The sequence below is a fragment of the Vicugna pacos genome, chromosome 17 (genome assembly GCF_048564905.1).
Source record: "Vicugna pacos chromosome 17, VicPac4, whole genome shotgun sequence".
In the NCBI taxonomy this organism is placed as follows: domain Eukaryota; kingdom Metazoa; phylum Chordata; class Mammalia; order Artiodactyla; family Camelidae; genus Vicugna; species Vicugna pacos.
Genome location: NC_133003.1, coordinates 10,947,090 through 10,961,334, shown reverse-complemented (window position 1 = coordinate 10,961,334; position 14,245 = coordinate 10,947,090). Strand labels below are relative to the sequence as shown.

Sequence of the window (14,245 nt, the reverse complement as noted above, 5' to 3'; positions counted from 1 at the left end):
CACTCATACTCACTCCCTAAATGCTAAAATGAGATCTAGCACAGCCAGGGAACGGAGCCCTCCACTCAGCCTCTTACTGTATGTCAGCACTTCCCAAAAACTTTCCCATGGAATATTAAAAGGGTTCCACAGTCAGGAAGTTTGAAATGCTACCACTATTCACCTAGGAGCATAAGCCTCTGAAGGCTCTGAGAATTCATGTAGTAAAGAAATTGGTTTTGTTAACCCAGTGTTTCCCACACTTACTTGATCACAAAACCTGTTTTTCTGTTTTGTTTTGTGAAACATCAGTGATAATGAAGAGAGTCTGGGAAACGTCACTCAAAGATCACCATGTATACATGCATTAATGGTTTGTTAACAGTTAAAATATAACCTCCAAAACTAAAATAAGACTTCTCTGGTGACTGAAGAGTACTAAAGGAAACCGCAGGGCCTCAGGATCAACAGAAGTCGGTTGACAGCTTTACTTGGTAAAAACGACAAACAAAGTATCACTAGCTGTATATTCAGTAATGCCAAAAATAAGGGACAGAAAGCCTGTTCTATAGAACTGTCACTTCACACAAAATGGGTAAAAACATCAATAGGCTGACATAAAGGCTGGCAGCACTTTAAGTGCTCAGTAAGAAAACAGTGTAATTATTTTAAAACCAGTGGATCAGAAAACATCTAAATGTCTACGACTTCAGGAGCTCACAACCTAAGCAATAATCTCTCCTCACGTTACTGACTACATTGAGATAATCTACTGATACCAAAACAGTGGCACCTACTGAAGGTTATTACAATACTTACCACATTACAAAAAGAATCCAGACCAATGCTATGCACATACTTAGTACATTCTGGATTAGACCAAGTAAAATTTAACAACAAGCTGAACAGCATTCTATAAAACAAAAACAGAAAGTCAGTTAGGCTAATTCTATCTGTTTTTCTATGCTACGGACTCATAGTGAGAAAGAAGGTTGTCTGGGAACTTGATGACTGAATCATCTCTGAAATCTTTATCTAGAAGTTTAAGTACACTTACCTCAAAAGGAGTTCTTTGGGTAACTTTTTGTTAATAAGGCCTTCATCATTATTTGAGAAAACCTAAAGGAAAAAAAAGTAAATTATTAAGGTGTTCCTCAATCAATCAAAAGAAAAAACAGTTACGTGTTTTGTAGATCAGAACAGCCCGAATCACTGTCCAGCCAGACTGCTGATGGGTATGGGGTTTCTTCCTAGAGTTATGAAACTGTTCCTGAATTACACAGTTGTGAAGAAGGTACAACTGGATGACTATATTAAAATACACTGGCCTGTGTATTTTAAATGGGTGAAATTTGCATTATATGTGTAAGATCTCAATATAAAAATAGAGTAAAAACACATATACCACAATCCACCAAAGCAAACTGCAGAAATGGAAACAGTGCCATAAACAGTACCCTCCACTCCTTTTCAAAGCATTTTCAATGATCGGTCTTAGTGATGTGCATATGAGATACTAACAGTTATTAAGCGCCCACGATACTACAAGCTCCAAAAAACACTGTGTTAGATAACTTAGCTAAATTATCTCAGTAATCTTTTTCTGGTTCCTTGAAGTATAAAGTTAGGTTACTGATCTGATCTTTTGATCTTTTTTTTCTTTTTAATGCAGGCATTTACAACTATAAATTTTCCTCTGATCGTTGCTTTCACTATATCCCATAAGCTTTGATATGTTATATTTTCATTTCCATTCGTCTCAAAGTATTTCTCAAAAGTATTACTCTTTGTTATTTCTTCTTTCACCCATTAGTTGTTTAAGAGTGCGCTGTTTTCTTTCCACATATTTGTGAATTTCCCAGTTTTCCTTCCGCTTTTCATTGCTGGCTTCATTCCATTGTGGTTGCAGATTTTAATCTTTTGAAATTTATTGAAACTTGTTTTGTGGCCTAACACATGGTCTATCCTGGAGAATGCTGCACATGTACTTGAGAAGAACATGTATTCTGGAGTACTGGGTCGGGGAGCCTTCTGTGTATCTGTTAGGTGTCATTGGTTTACAGTGCTCTTCAAGTTTTCTATTTCCTTGTGGATCTGCTGTCTAAATTCTGCTATTCAAAGTATGGTACTGGAGTCTCTACCTGGTGTTGGGGGCAGTGGTAGAATGACACCACAACGATCTTCACATATCTCAACAGCTGTCAGAAGGATGGGCTTATTTTCTGTCATTAGAAAGACCGGTGAATCAAGGTTACAAGACTTCAGCACAACATAGCGAAAAATTTTCTAGCAATAGCCCATACTGCAATGTTCTACACTTGAAATCACTGGTGCTCTAACCGCAGTGCTCCTGCAGAGACCACAGAACCAGGAATGCCAGAGAAAGAAATCCCTTCTTTCAGTGAGAGCTTTGACTAGGACACACCTAAGAATCAAATCTAACTTACTGAGCCTACCATCCAGGTGCTGCCACATACATCTTTGTTACCCTGGGCATGTCATTTAACACTCCCAACCTCCTTTTACAAGGCCAACAATACTCTTATACCAAAACCAGGTAAGAATGCCACAGGAAAAGAAAGTTACAGGCCAATGTCCCCAGTGAACACAGATGCAAAAATCCTTAACAAAAGAGCAAACTGAATTCAACAAGACACTAAAAGGATCATATGTCATAATCAAGTGGAATTTATTCCAGGGATGCAAGGATGATTCAACATCTGCAAATCAACGTGATACACCACGTTAACAAAATGAAGGGTAAAAACCATACGATCATCTCAGTAGATACAGAAAAGGCCTCTGACAAAATTCTACATCCATTTAAGATTAAAAAATCAAGGGGGAGGGTATAGCTCAAGTGGTAGAGCACATGCACAAGGTCCTGGGTTCAATCCCCAGTATCTCCTCTAAAATAAGTAAAAAAAAAAAAAAACCTAAGTACCTTCCCAAAAAAAAATTAAAAAAAATTTTTTTAATCGACAAAGTGGGTATAAAAGAGACATACCTCAATATAATAAAAGCCATACATGAAAAGCCACAACTAACATCATACGTAGTAGTAAAAAGCCAAAAAGGATCCCCCTAAGATCAGAAACAGGACACGAATGCCCACTCTTGCTACTTTTATTCAACATAGTATTGGGAGTACTAGCCAGAGCAATTATGAGGAAAAAGAAATAAAAGGCATTCAAACTACAAAGGAAGAAGTAAGACTGCCATTATTTGCAGGTGACATATTATACACAGAAAATCCTAAAGACTCCACCAAAAATCTGTTAGAATAAACAAACTCAGTAAAGTTGCAGGATACAAAATCAACATACAAAAAACTACTGCATTTCTATACACTGATAATCAAATATCAGAAAAATTCAGAAAATAATCTCATTTATAATTACACCAAAAAAAAATTAAAGACCTAGGAATTAATTTAACCAAGGAGGTGAAAGAGCTATACACTGAAAGATATAAGACACTGATTAATTGAAAAAGACATAAATAAATGGAACAGAGATTTTCCATGCTCATGGATTGGAAGAATTAATATTGGTAAATGTCCATGCTACCCGAAACAATCTACAGACTCAGTGCAATCCCTAACCAAATTCCAGTGGCATTTTTCACAGAAACAGAACAAGTCTAAAATTTGTATGGAACCACAAAAGACCCCAAGAGCCAAAGCAAACTTAAGAAGGAAGAACAAAATTGGATTGTGCTTCCTGATTTCAAACTATATTACAAAGCCATGGTAATCAAAGCAGTATAATGTTGACATAAAAATAGACACAGAGATCAGTGAAACATAATAGATGGCCTAGAAATAAACCCACACAATATTATCAATTAATTTATGACAAAGGAGCCAAGAGTATACAATACACTTCAATAAATGGTGCTGGGAGCACTGGACAGCCACATGCAAAAGAAAGAAACTGGACCCATCTTACACCATTCTTACACAAAAGTTAACTTTAAATGGATGAAAGACCTGAAGCCATAAAACTAGAAGTAAATGGGTGGCCACTTGTCATAAGTCTTGGAGATGATTTTTTTGGACTTGACTCCAACAGAAAAGGTAACAAAAGCAAAAATAAGCAAGTGGGGCTACATCAAACTAAAAAGCTTCTGCACAGCAAAGGAAACCATCAATAAAGAAAAGGCAACCTTCAGAATGAATTTGCAAATCATATCTGATAAGAGGTTAATATCAAACAATTTGACTAAAAAAATGGGCAGAGGATCTAAATAGATATACTTTCAAAGGCACACAAATGGCCAATAGATATATGAAAAGCTGCCCATCATCACTAATCATTAGAGAAATGCAAATTCAAAACCACAATGACATATCACCTCACACCTGTCAGAATCGCTGGTACCAAAAAGGCAAGAAACAATAAGTGTTGGCAAGGATGTGGAAAAAAAGGAACCCTCGTGCACTGTTGGTGGGAATGTAAACTGGCACAGCCACTATGGAAAACAGTATGCAGATTCCTCAGAAAATTAAAAATAGACCTACCATATGATCCAGCAATCCCACTTCTGGGTATTTATCTGAATAAAGCAAAAACACTAACTGGAAAAGATATCTGAGCACCCATGTTCACAGAAACATTTACAAAAGCTGATATGGAAACAATCTAAATATCCATCTAGCTGAATGGATAAAGAAAATATGGTAGACAGGTACAAGACAGCCATAAGAAGGAAATTTTGACATTTACAACGACATGGATGGACTCCGAAGACATTATGGAAAGTGAAATAAGCCACACAGGGAAAGACAAATACTTAGACAAATGATCTCACTTATATGGGAAATCGTTAAAAAATGAGCTCATACATACAGAGAACAGATCTGCGGTTGCCAGAGGCAGGGGATGGGAAAGGAAGGTGGGCACAACAGGTGAAGGGGGCAAAAGGTACAAACTTCCTGTTATAAAGTGATGAAGTCACAGGGATATGACACACAGCATGGTGACTAGAGTTAATAATACTGTGTGGAAGACTCAAAAGTGCCAAGAGAGTCAATCTTTTTTTTTTCCCAGAAGAATAAGTATTAAAAGTTCTCATCAGAAGAAAAGAAAATTCTGTAACTATGTATGGTGACAGATGTTAACTACACTTATGGCGGTGATCATTCTGCAATATACAAATATTGAATCATTATGTTTTACAGTTGGAACCAATGTCAGTTATACTTGGTTTTTTGGGTTGTTTTTTTTTTTTAAGAAATACAGTAATCGACTTCCATAAAGGGCAGCTCCTTCTTCAGTTGGGTTGCTCAGGGTGGGGGTGGGGGGCACTGAATCCTTTCAATCTATAGTTGAGCTGGGTTTCAGATTTGTTACAGCATTAGTTAGATTCAGTTCAAGATTGGCTTAAATTTTTTCTAGGGTGAAACAAGAACTTCGCCTTCAGAAGTTGGGATCTGAGTACTGGGGAAACCTCACAGATCTCTTTGAGCCTTACAACCTAGCTGCTAGCTTTCTCAACAGTGAGACATCTTTTTCACATTCAGGCTGCGGGCTGGGGAGTCATTTTTGCTTCCAGTAGCATCCTCTGCTGTCTGTGCCTTAAGGAGAGCTCACTCTCTGCCCTGTTACTCAGACTCCACCTTCTGAAAGCAGGCTGCTGTGTCCTGGGGGAAAACCTGGATAGCCACAGGGGGATATTTCTCAGCTCTTCAGCCAGGCCTGACCCCTGTCTGTGGTGGCCCTGCCTGACTCAGGGAGATTTTTATTGACTGTCCTGCCCTGGCCATCAGCAGGCCCCACCCACCCCAAGAACACTCTCAGCTCTCTTACCCTGGCCCCAGCCTCCAGCACACTACATCCAGGGATTCAGGGAAGGCCCAGGGGAAAGAGGTAGGTGAAACCTTGCTCCATGGCTGGGGCTCCTCAGGATTCCAAACTGTCCCTCCAGCCCACATGCAGTCAATACAAGCCTGGCTGACTTCTCTCAGCTGTCTATAGCAGATTCTTCCTTCTCCTGCTGTCCCCACCACAGACCAAAGTCGGTGATCTAGGTGTTACTTTTTTTCTGGGAAAGGCACATTACATCCTGGATTTTAATTCATTTAGATGTGTCCTCAGCTCTCTAGAGGGGTTTTTTAGAGAACTACAACTTTCCAGCTTCTCTACCTTTTCTCATTGTTAGGGTAGAAAGAGTAATGTCTAATTTTTGCAACTTTCAACATCCTAACTGAAAGTGGAAGTCTTTATTATCCTTTCTGATAGAAGAAGAGCAGACGTGGAGCAGATAAATGACTTGCCCGAGTCCAGGGCCCTTTGTGCTGCACAACCGGTAGTACAGACTCTGGGGAAGGCATTTAATCTCTCGGTATTCCTAGTTCATGAAATGAAAGGACTGCACTAGAGAAACTCCAAAGTCTCTTCCAAACCTAATACTTCAAGATTCCATTAAATTTGTGTTTCTAAAATATATACCATCCCATTGTCTCTGAAAGCATAACTGCGTGTCTTTAGGTGTCTTTAGATTTTAGATGTCTAATAAGGATCACAAATTTATCAAGTCCAAAACCAACTCCTGCTTTCTTCATCCCTACGCTACATTTACTCCTCCTATAGTCTTCATCTCTGCAAATGAAAGCTTTTTCCTGTTGCTCAGACTCAAGTCACTAAACTGTCTTTGCCTTGCTTTTCTTATATATTCCACAGCCAATCCATCAGCCAACCCTATGGATTACTGCACCAGTAATGTCCTATCCAGTCTCCTTTGTTCTCATCCTCTGTCCCCTCCTACCCCATGTGTATTTCCCACATGGCAGTCCGAATGGTCCTTTTATGAAATATAAGTCATATTATGTCATTCATCTTAAAACTTGCCAATCAGAGGGAAAGGCAAACTTCTCTAAATGGCTGGTAAGTCCTGTGGGATCTGGCCTCCCTGACTACTCTGCTCTTTCCTCTGGCCATGCTTCTCGGCCTTACTCCCCTATACCCACACTCTTTTCCTCACTGTTCCTCCAACACACCAGGGACTGCATCAGAACCTCTGCACTTGTGTCCTTCCCTGAGGTGGTCTTTCTCTAGGCATTCCTGGGACATATCTTCTGCTCAGATGTCACCCCTCCAGCCTACATAAAAGGCAACTCCTCCCTCCTCTCATCCACTCTCTCATCCTGCCTTAAAAGTTCTTTTCTCTTTCACTCAGCTTTATTTTTCTCCAAAGCACCTTTCAATACCTTATCTATTTGTTTATCTGTCTTCCTGTCACTGGAATGTAAACTCCACTAGGACAGAGCCTTCCCTATTCCACTCACTGTTGGATACCCACTGCCTGGAACAGTGCCTGGCACACAGAGGGACATACAAATATTTGCTGGATAGAAAACCACAGGACAGAAAATTTAATGGAAAGGCACAATTAAAGGGGCAGCACTGAGAAGTGGAAAAGCTGGATTTGGACTGTGACTCTGACTCCACAAAAACTTTCCCAATGACTGCCCTGTTCTGCTTCCCTCGACCCCTCTGCTCAAGCCCAGCTCCCCGTAGCCACCCCAGGGCTGGAAGTGGCAGTGGCTGCAGCTGACACTACACAGGGGAGAGGGAAGACACAAAGGGAGACAGGGAAGGCAGAGGTGAAAGTGTAGGCTAACCCATGACTGTCTGCATCTGAGTTTTGGTTGTCTGCACTGTTTAAAAAAAGAAAAAAGAAAAAAGGCCAAGTGAATCCTGCAGGAAGTCATTAGGCAACATCGTAACAGAGTCCTTCATAAAATAAAAAGAGCTTGCTGGTTCAAGTGACAAGATATTGAGTCTTAATCTTGGTGTCGTTATATTGATGCCAGGCACCGAGCACAACCTTCAATTTGGAAAGAAGCCATGGCGTGATGGTTAAGATAGCACACTTTGGAGACAGACTAGCTGAGTTCAGATTCTGTCTCGGCCGCTCACCAACTCTGTGACCTTGGGCAAACTGCCTAATCAGACTGGGCCTGCTGAGTGGGTATGATAATGTCAATCTCATACGCATGTTAGCAGGATTAAATGAGATAAATGTGAAGTGATGAGCCTAAAACTGGGCACAGTGGTCAGGCTCTACGAAAGAGTTAGTGCTACGATTGCTAAAAATTCTGCCCTATCCCAATCCTAGTGCAGCCAAAAGGGAGACCAGTATTGTCAAGAGTAGGAAAATTAATATACTGAGAAACTTCTTGTCATTACATAAGCTCTCTTAACGCTACCATGTGGTGGCAAAGAAACCAAAACTGTCTGGTAATCCTTAGATATATTTTACTGTGCTCCCCAATACCTGAGAAGCTCTAACCACAAACAAAGACCGAAAAAAGGGCCAAAATAGGGGAAAAGCCCAAGTAAAATGAATTAAAATGGGAAAACTGTATGATACAATGTTATTTTATATTTCCAAAAGCTAAATCTGGTGTAGGAGCTAAAGTGTTAGGCAAAAACAAAAACTTGATAACAACAGGTATTCCAATGTGGATTCTGATCCATATAAATTAAAAGTTTAAACAGTTATTTGGTAGTCTTTTTGTAACAATTTTAGAATATACAACTAAAATATATGTAAAAAATACTATGAGGAAAAAAATCCTGGAGAATAAATTGTTAAACAGTTTCATCCGCCAAGTCTAAATGACTTTATGTAAAAAGCTGGTCTTTGTGATTCACAAAGAGCAGGTGCCAGTTCCTGAACAGAAGTTGAAATGACAGGAGAAACTTCAAATGCTACTTCAGCCATGAGTATGAACCCTAATCCTATAATCTGTCCTCATTAATTCCTCTTCATTCCATCTGAATGAAAGAGGTGTGGGGGTATAGCTCAGTGGTAGAGCACGTAATTAGCATGCACAAGGTCCTGGGTTCAATCCTCAGTACCTTCATTAAAAAAATTTTAAATTACCTCCCCCTTAAAATAAAAAAATAAATTTTAAATAAAATAAAATAATACATAAAAATTTTTTTAAAAACGAGGAGAGGGGAAGAGGATGAGCAGAGAAGTCTAGGGGTGCCTACTCTGTTCAGGAGCATCCAGCCCAGTGCCCGGTACAATAAAACACAAGTATTCATAACTGCTCAAAACATTAAAGTTAAAATAAGAAACAAAATTCATTACCTAACATATAAGTGGCATATCTAGGGAACATATAATGATGCATTATCCATTACAGTATAATTCAGTGTTTACACAGCAGGCTCCAAGACAACTCCTCATAACGTGGTTGTGATGGTTAAGACACATAAGCTCTTACCTAAGCAAACAATTCTGCAATGAAGACATAACAAATAATCAATAGGCACATGAAAAAATGCTCAATATTGCTAATTATCAGAGAAATGCACATCAAAACTACAATGAGGTGTCACCTCACACCAGTCAGAATGGCCATCATTCACAAGTCCACAAACAATAAATGCTGCAGAGGCTGTGGAGAAAAGGGAACCCTCCTACATGGTTGGTGGGAATGTAGTTTGGTGCAGCCATTATGGAAAACAGTATGGAGATACCTCCTAAGACTGAAAATAGACTACCATATGATCCAGCCATCCCACTCCTGGGCATATATCCAGAGGGAACCTTAATTCAAAAAGGTACCTGCACCCCAATGTTCACAGCAGCTCTATTTAGAATAGCCAAGACATGGAAACAACCTAAATGTCCATCGACAGAGGACTGGATAAAGAAGTTGTGGTGTATTTATAAATGGAATACAACTCAGCCATAAAAAATAACAATATAATGCCATTTGCAGCAATATGGGTGGACCTGGAGAACGTCATTCTAAGTGAAGTAAGTCAAAAGACAAAGAAAAATACCATATGATATCACTCATCTGTGGAATCTAAAAAAAAAAAAAGACAAATGAACTTGTTTACAAAACAGAAACAGATTCACAGACATAGAAAATAAACTTATGGTTACCAGGGGGGGCAGGGAGTTGGAAGGGATAAACTGGGAGTTCAAGATTTACAGATACTAATATATATAAAATAAACAACAAGTTTATACTGTATAGCACAGAGAACTATATTCAATATCTTGTAGTAACTTATGGTAAAAAAGAATATGAAAATAAATATATATGTATCTTCATGTATGACTGAAGTATTATGTTGTACACCAGAAACTGACAACATTGAAAACTGACTATACTTCAATAAAAAAAAAAGTTAAAAAAAAGACATATAAGGTCTCAGAAAGATGTCTCACACATAGAATGTACACAATAAATGTCAGCTGTCATTATTACCTAGAGGCAACAGAAACCAGTGGCTTAACTGAAGAAATGTTCATTGAGTAATAGCTAAACAGAGTTCCAAAATTCATGTGCAAAGTCATAAATATCAAAAGCTAAAGCCCTACGTTTAGATTCAAGCATTTAACAAAGGGTAATGTTACGATCTCGAATACAGTTCTGGGGATTTTACAGGCAGCCTCCTCACCCTCCCTGCTATACCAACCCCTCCCGTCTTCCCCTGGAGCCCAGGCATCAGCTAATCAATTAAATTACTCAATTAAATCCCTTCCATGAATTCTCACTGCTTAAAGATAAAAAGCAAAGCACTTCTAAGTTCAGCAAAGCAACCACAACATACGTATTATGTATTTATATAATATAATATATAAAAAGTAAAATGCTTTTTAGAGTAAATAAAACTCTAAAATTTACAATAGTGAATCAAGGTGGACTGTGGTCAGGATGGAAAAGGTGGACCAAAGAGAAGAAAAGGAAAATGAGTAACAGGAGGAGTATGAGACTTCAAATTGCTGTGAAAATTTAACTCCTGAATATTCTTTCTTTCTCCTTGCTATAACAGTAAGGGTTTTTCTCACCTATAAACATGTAAAAGTAAAGCACTGCAACATTGAAAACACTTTAAAGATTTTTGTAAAATTGATTTTCTAAAACTCTTGTGAACACCATGAATTTTCACTCAAAAGCAATTCAGAATTAAAAAGAAACAGACACAAAATAAAGAAGACCTTGCCATTATTGGCGGGTGATGGTTTTTCTTGATATCAACAGGCCACACACCTGACAGTTGTTTTTCTAGAGTCAATGAGATACAGACAATCCACATTCTCTCACTCCCCTGGTTATTAAGGAAAGGCAGAGGCAGCCAGGGTTCCAAACTGCAGCTTCTCTCTCCAGAAGGCCAACTGGCCCTTGGGGAGCACCCTGAATCCTCAGCTTATTAGCACTTACACTAACCCCTGCAGGAGCAAAATCTACACTAAATTACTAGCAGGCGCAAAAACTGTTTCTTAAAACTAGGCATTTCCTTAATACCCACCGCATCGCTTCTCAAATATTCTATACCAAATGTGTGTCCCCAAGCAGAGAATCCAGCTCCTCTCTTATACCTTTTGGAGGCTCCCAGAGAAAGCATACCTTCGACTGGCAACTCCCTGAATCCTGCCTATTTAACCAAATACCTCAGTTGAGTCTTCAGGGCAGGTTTTAAAAAACGAGTTTGACAGAGGGCAGGTGGAAATGCCCACTCACTCTCAAGTTTATTGAATAAAGGTAATGATGTAAGGCATTTACAATCAACTCATTATGAATTAAATCCCTGAGTGAGGATGCTGCACTCAGAAGAAAAAGTCCAGCTCAAACGCCCTCATTTTCAAAAAGGAGGGAGGAATCTCCAAATTGCAAATTTAAATTTCCACGTTAAAAAAAAAAACCTGTCAGAATGAGGACTTTTAAAGAAATACCTATTTTATATTAGTACTACATAACTGCACAGAAACAAGCCAGGAAGCACGCAGACTGCAGTCTAGTGTTAATATGAATATCTACGGTACATGACATTCACACAAATCCCTTTTTTAAAAACCACACCCTCTCCGAGTGGCTTCCCAGGCTCGCCGCGGCCGGCGTCACGCTGTCCGGCGGCCGGCGGGGTGGGGGCCCCAGCTGGGGTCCCGGCACTGCACGGTGAGGACGCGGCCCCGGGCGGGCGTTCCCCGTCCCCCGGGGGTCCCCCTCCAGCGGGCCCGCCCAGCCCTGCCCAGCCCGGCAGCCCCGCAGGCCGCGGCCCGGCCTCTCCGCGACCCCGGCGCCGCCCTCCCCAGCCCAGCAGGCGGCGGCGCGGGGACATGGCCCGGGCGAGGAAGGGCCGGACGGCAGCGGCGGCGCGGGCCCCAGACTCACCATGGCCGTAGAGCCGCGAGCGCGCCCACAGCCCAGAGTCACAAGGCGCCGGCAACGCCCGTTGTCCTGGTGACGCCAGCTGGGCGCCCCGCCCCGTCCCTAAGGTGGGCTCGGAGGCGGCCATTGGCTGCCGGTGAGCACGTGACGCGCAGGGGCGGTGCCCTTGGACCTCCCCCGGCGCCCCCCGCGCCTCGGCTCTTGGGCGGGGTCTCTTCGCCTTTCCTCCTTTGCAGCTGGTCCATCACCACCCTGATCACCTTGATATCCCTCACCTGACAGATAACCACACCCTTCCCCCCACCCCCCGCCGCAGACTGCCTGTATGGATTTTCTTTATTTAAGAAACAGATTACACAGGTAATACATGATTATTGGAGACATCTTACACTAAAAATAACAAATCAAAAAGAATAAAACCACGCCAAATCCCAACACCTGAGGTAACCACTGCTTATATTCCAGTCTATCTGCTTCCAAACTTCCAACAAAGTATGTATTATTATAATATGATGCAGTCTCAGAAATAAAAGCAACCACACGCATTTTTATAATCTACTTTTTTCAATTAAAAATTATCTTTGCATGCCAATTCATGTAATAGCATTGTATGCATACACTAATTTATTAAATCACTCAGCGACTTGTTGGATGTTTTTAGTATTGCTGAAGGGAACCTTAATAGATGATATCCTCAAATCCAGCCCATCAAGTCTATGAAGAAGATACATATACAACAGCCGATCTGACATCTCCCCTTGAATGTCTAATAGGCATCCCACACTTGATTTAGCCCAAATAAGACTCTTGATCCAAGTTTCTTACTCTCCAGTCTTCCTCATCCCTTCAAACATTCCCATTATCCCCTTGGTTGTTCAGGACAAAAACCTAGGAATCATCCTTGATTCTCTCCTTTCATCACACCTGACATTCAATTCTGAATCTGTTCATTTCTCACCACCTCCACCTCACAGCCATCATCATCTGTCTAAATTGGTCTCCCTGGCCACGCAACAACACGCAACAGTAGCATTTCAGGAGCTTCTCCTGGCACTCAGGACAAAAATCTGTTTCTGGCAGTGAGAAACTTGGTTACAGTTACCTACAATACATGAACTTATTTTTTCAACCCCCATGTATAATAGTTTCAAAATTACTAATTACTAATTCACATCCCCGAAAGAAACAAATTTACCGACTATAATACATTGTTTTATATGGGTTTTTTTGTCTTTAGCATTTCAGTATTCATTCAAAACACTTGTTTTCCAAAGTTACTTTGGTAAGCTTCTTTACCCACCCCATTCCGTGTGATTGTATCAAATATAATGCACATTTTATATACAATTAAAGTCACTTGTAACACTCTGAATTCCATCTTGGTGGCTGGCTTAAAAAAAAATTGCATACAGTAAAATTTTCTCCTCTTAGTCTGTCGTTCTGTGGCTTCTGGCAAATGCAAAAGATTGTATATCTACCACAGAACCATATAAAACAGTTCCATCATCCTCCAAATTCCCATAGTCACCTCTTCTCCCACATCCACCCCCTAGCAACCACTGAACCATTTTCCATCTCTATAGTTTTCCCTTTTTAAGGATGTCACATAAATGGACTTATACAATATATAGCCTGTTGGATTTTTTCACTTAACAAAGTGCATCTGAAATTCATCCACGTTGTTATGTGAATCAACAGTTCATTTCTTTTTTACTGCTGAGTAGTATTCCATTGTATGGACATAATTTGTTTACCCATTCATCTGTTGGAGAACATCTGGGTTGCTTCCAGCTTTTAACAATTTTGAATAAAGCTGCTAAAAGCACTCACAAACAGATTTTTGTGTGAACATTAGTTTTCAACTCATTGGGATAGATAATCAGGACTGGGATTTCTGGGTTATGAGGAAAACATTCAATATCTGGTTATTAAGCATGATGTTAGCTGTAGAATTTTACCGGGGCCCTTTACTAAGTTAATGGACTTTCCTTCTATTCCTAATTTGCTGGGAGGTTTTTGGGGGTTTTTGTTTTGTCTTGCTTACTGAATGCGTATCGAATTTTGTCCAGCACTTTCTCAGAGTTCTCTGGTACTTGCTTTTTCTATTCTGCCCACAGTATT

The 14,245-nt window shown here is 40.2% G+C and overlaps 1 protein-coding gene across 12 annotated transcripts in view; it reads right to left on the bottom strand.

Moving 5' to 3' along the window:
• Positions 1–12,216, bottom strand: part of FBXL2 (F-box and leucine rich repeat protein 2) — a 67,793-nt gene extending 55,577 nt beyond the window's left edge. For all 12 annotated transcript variants that reach the window (XR_012060511.1, XR_012060512.1, XR_012060513.1 and 9 more), the window contains exons 1-2: positions 12,128–12,216; positions 1,037–1,098 (exon numbers count right to left, since the gene is read on the bottom strand). Coding sequence is in view for 6 of the 12 variants with exons in the window: in XM_072940949.1 (XP_072797050.1) it covers positions 1,037–1,098; positions 12,128–12,130 (65 nt within the window). In the remaining 6 variants the exon portion in view is untranslated. The remainder of the gene's footprint in view (positions 1–1,036; positions 1,099–12,127) is intronic.
• Positions 12,217–14,245: the final 2,029 nt, after the last annotated feature.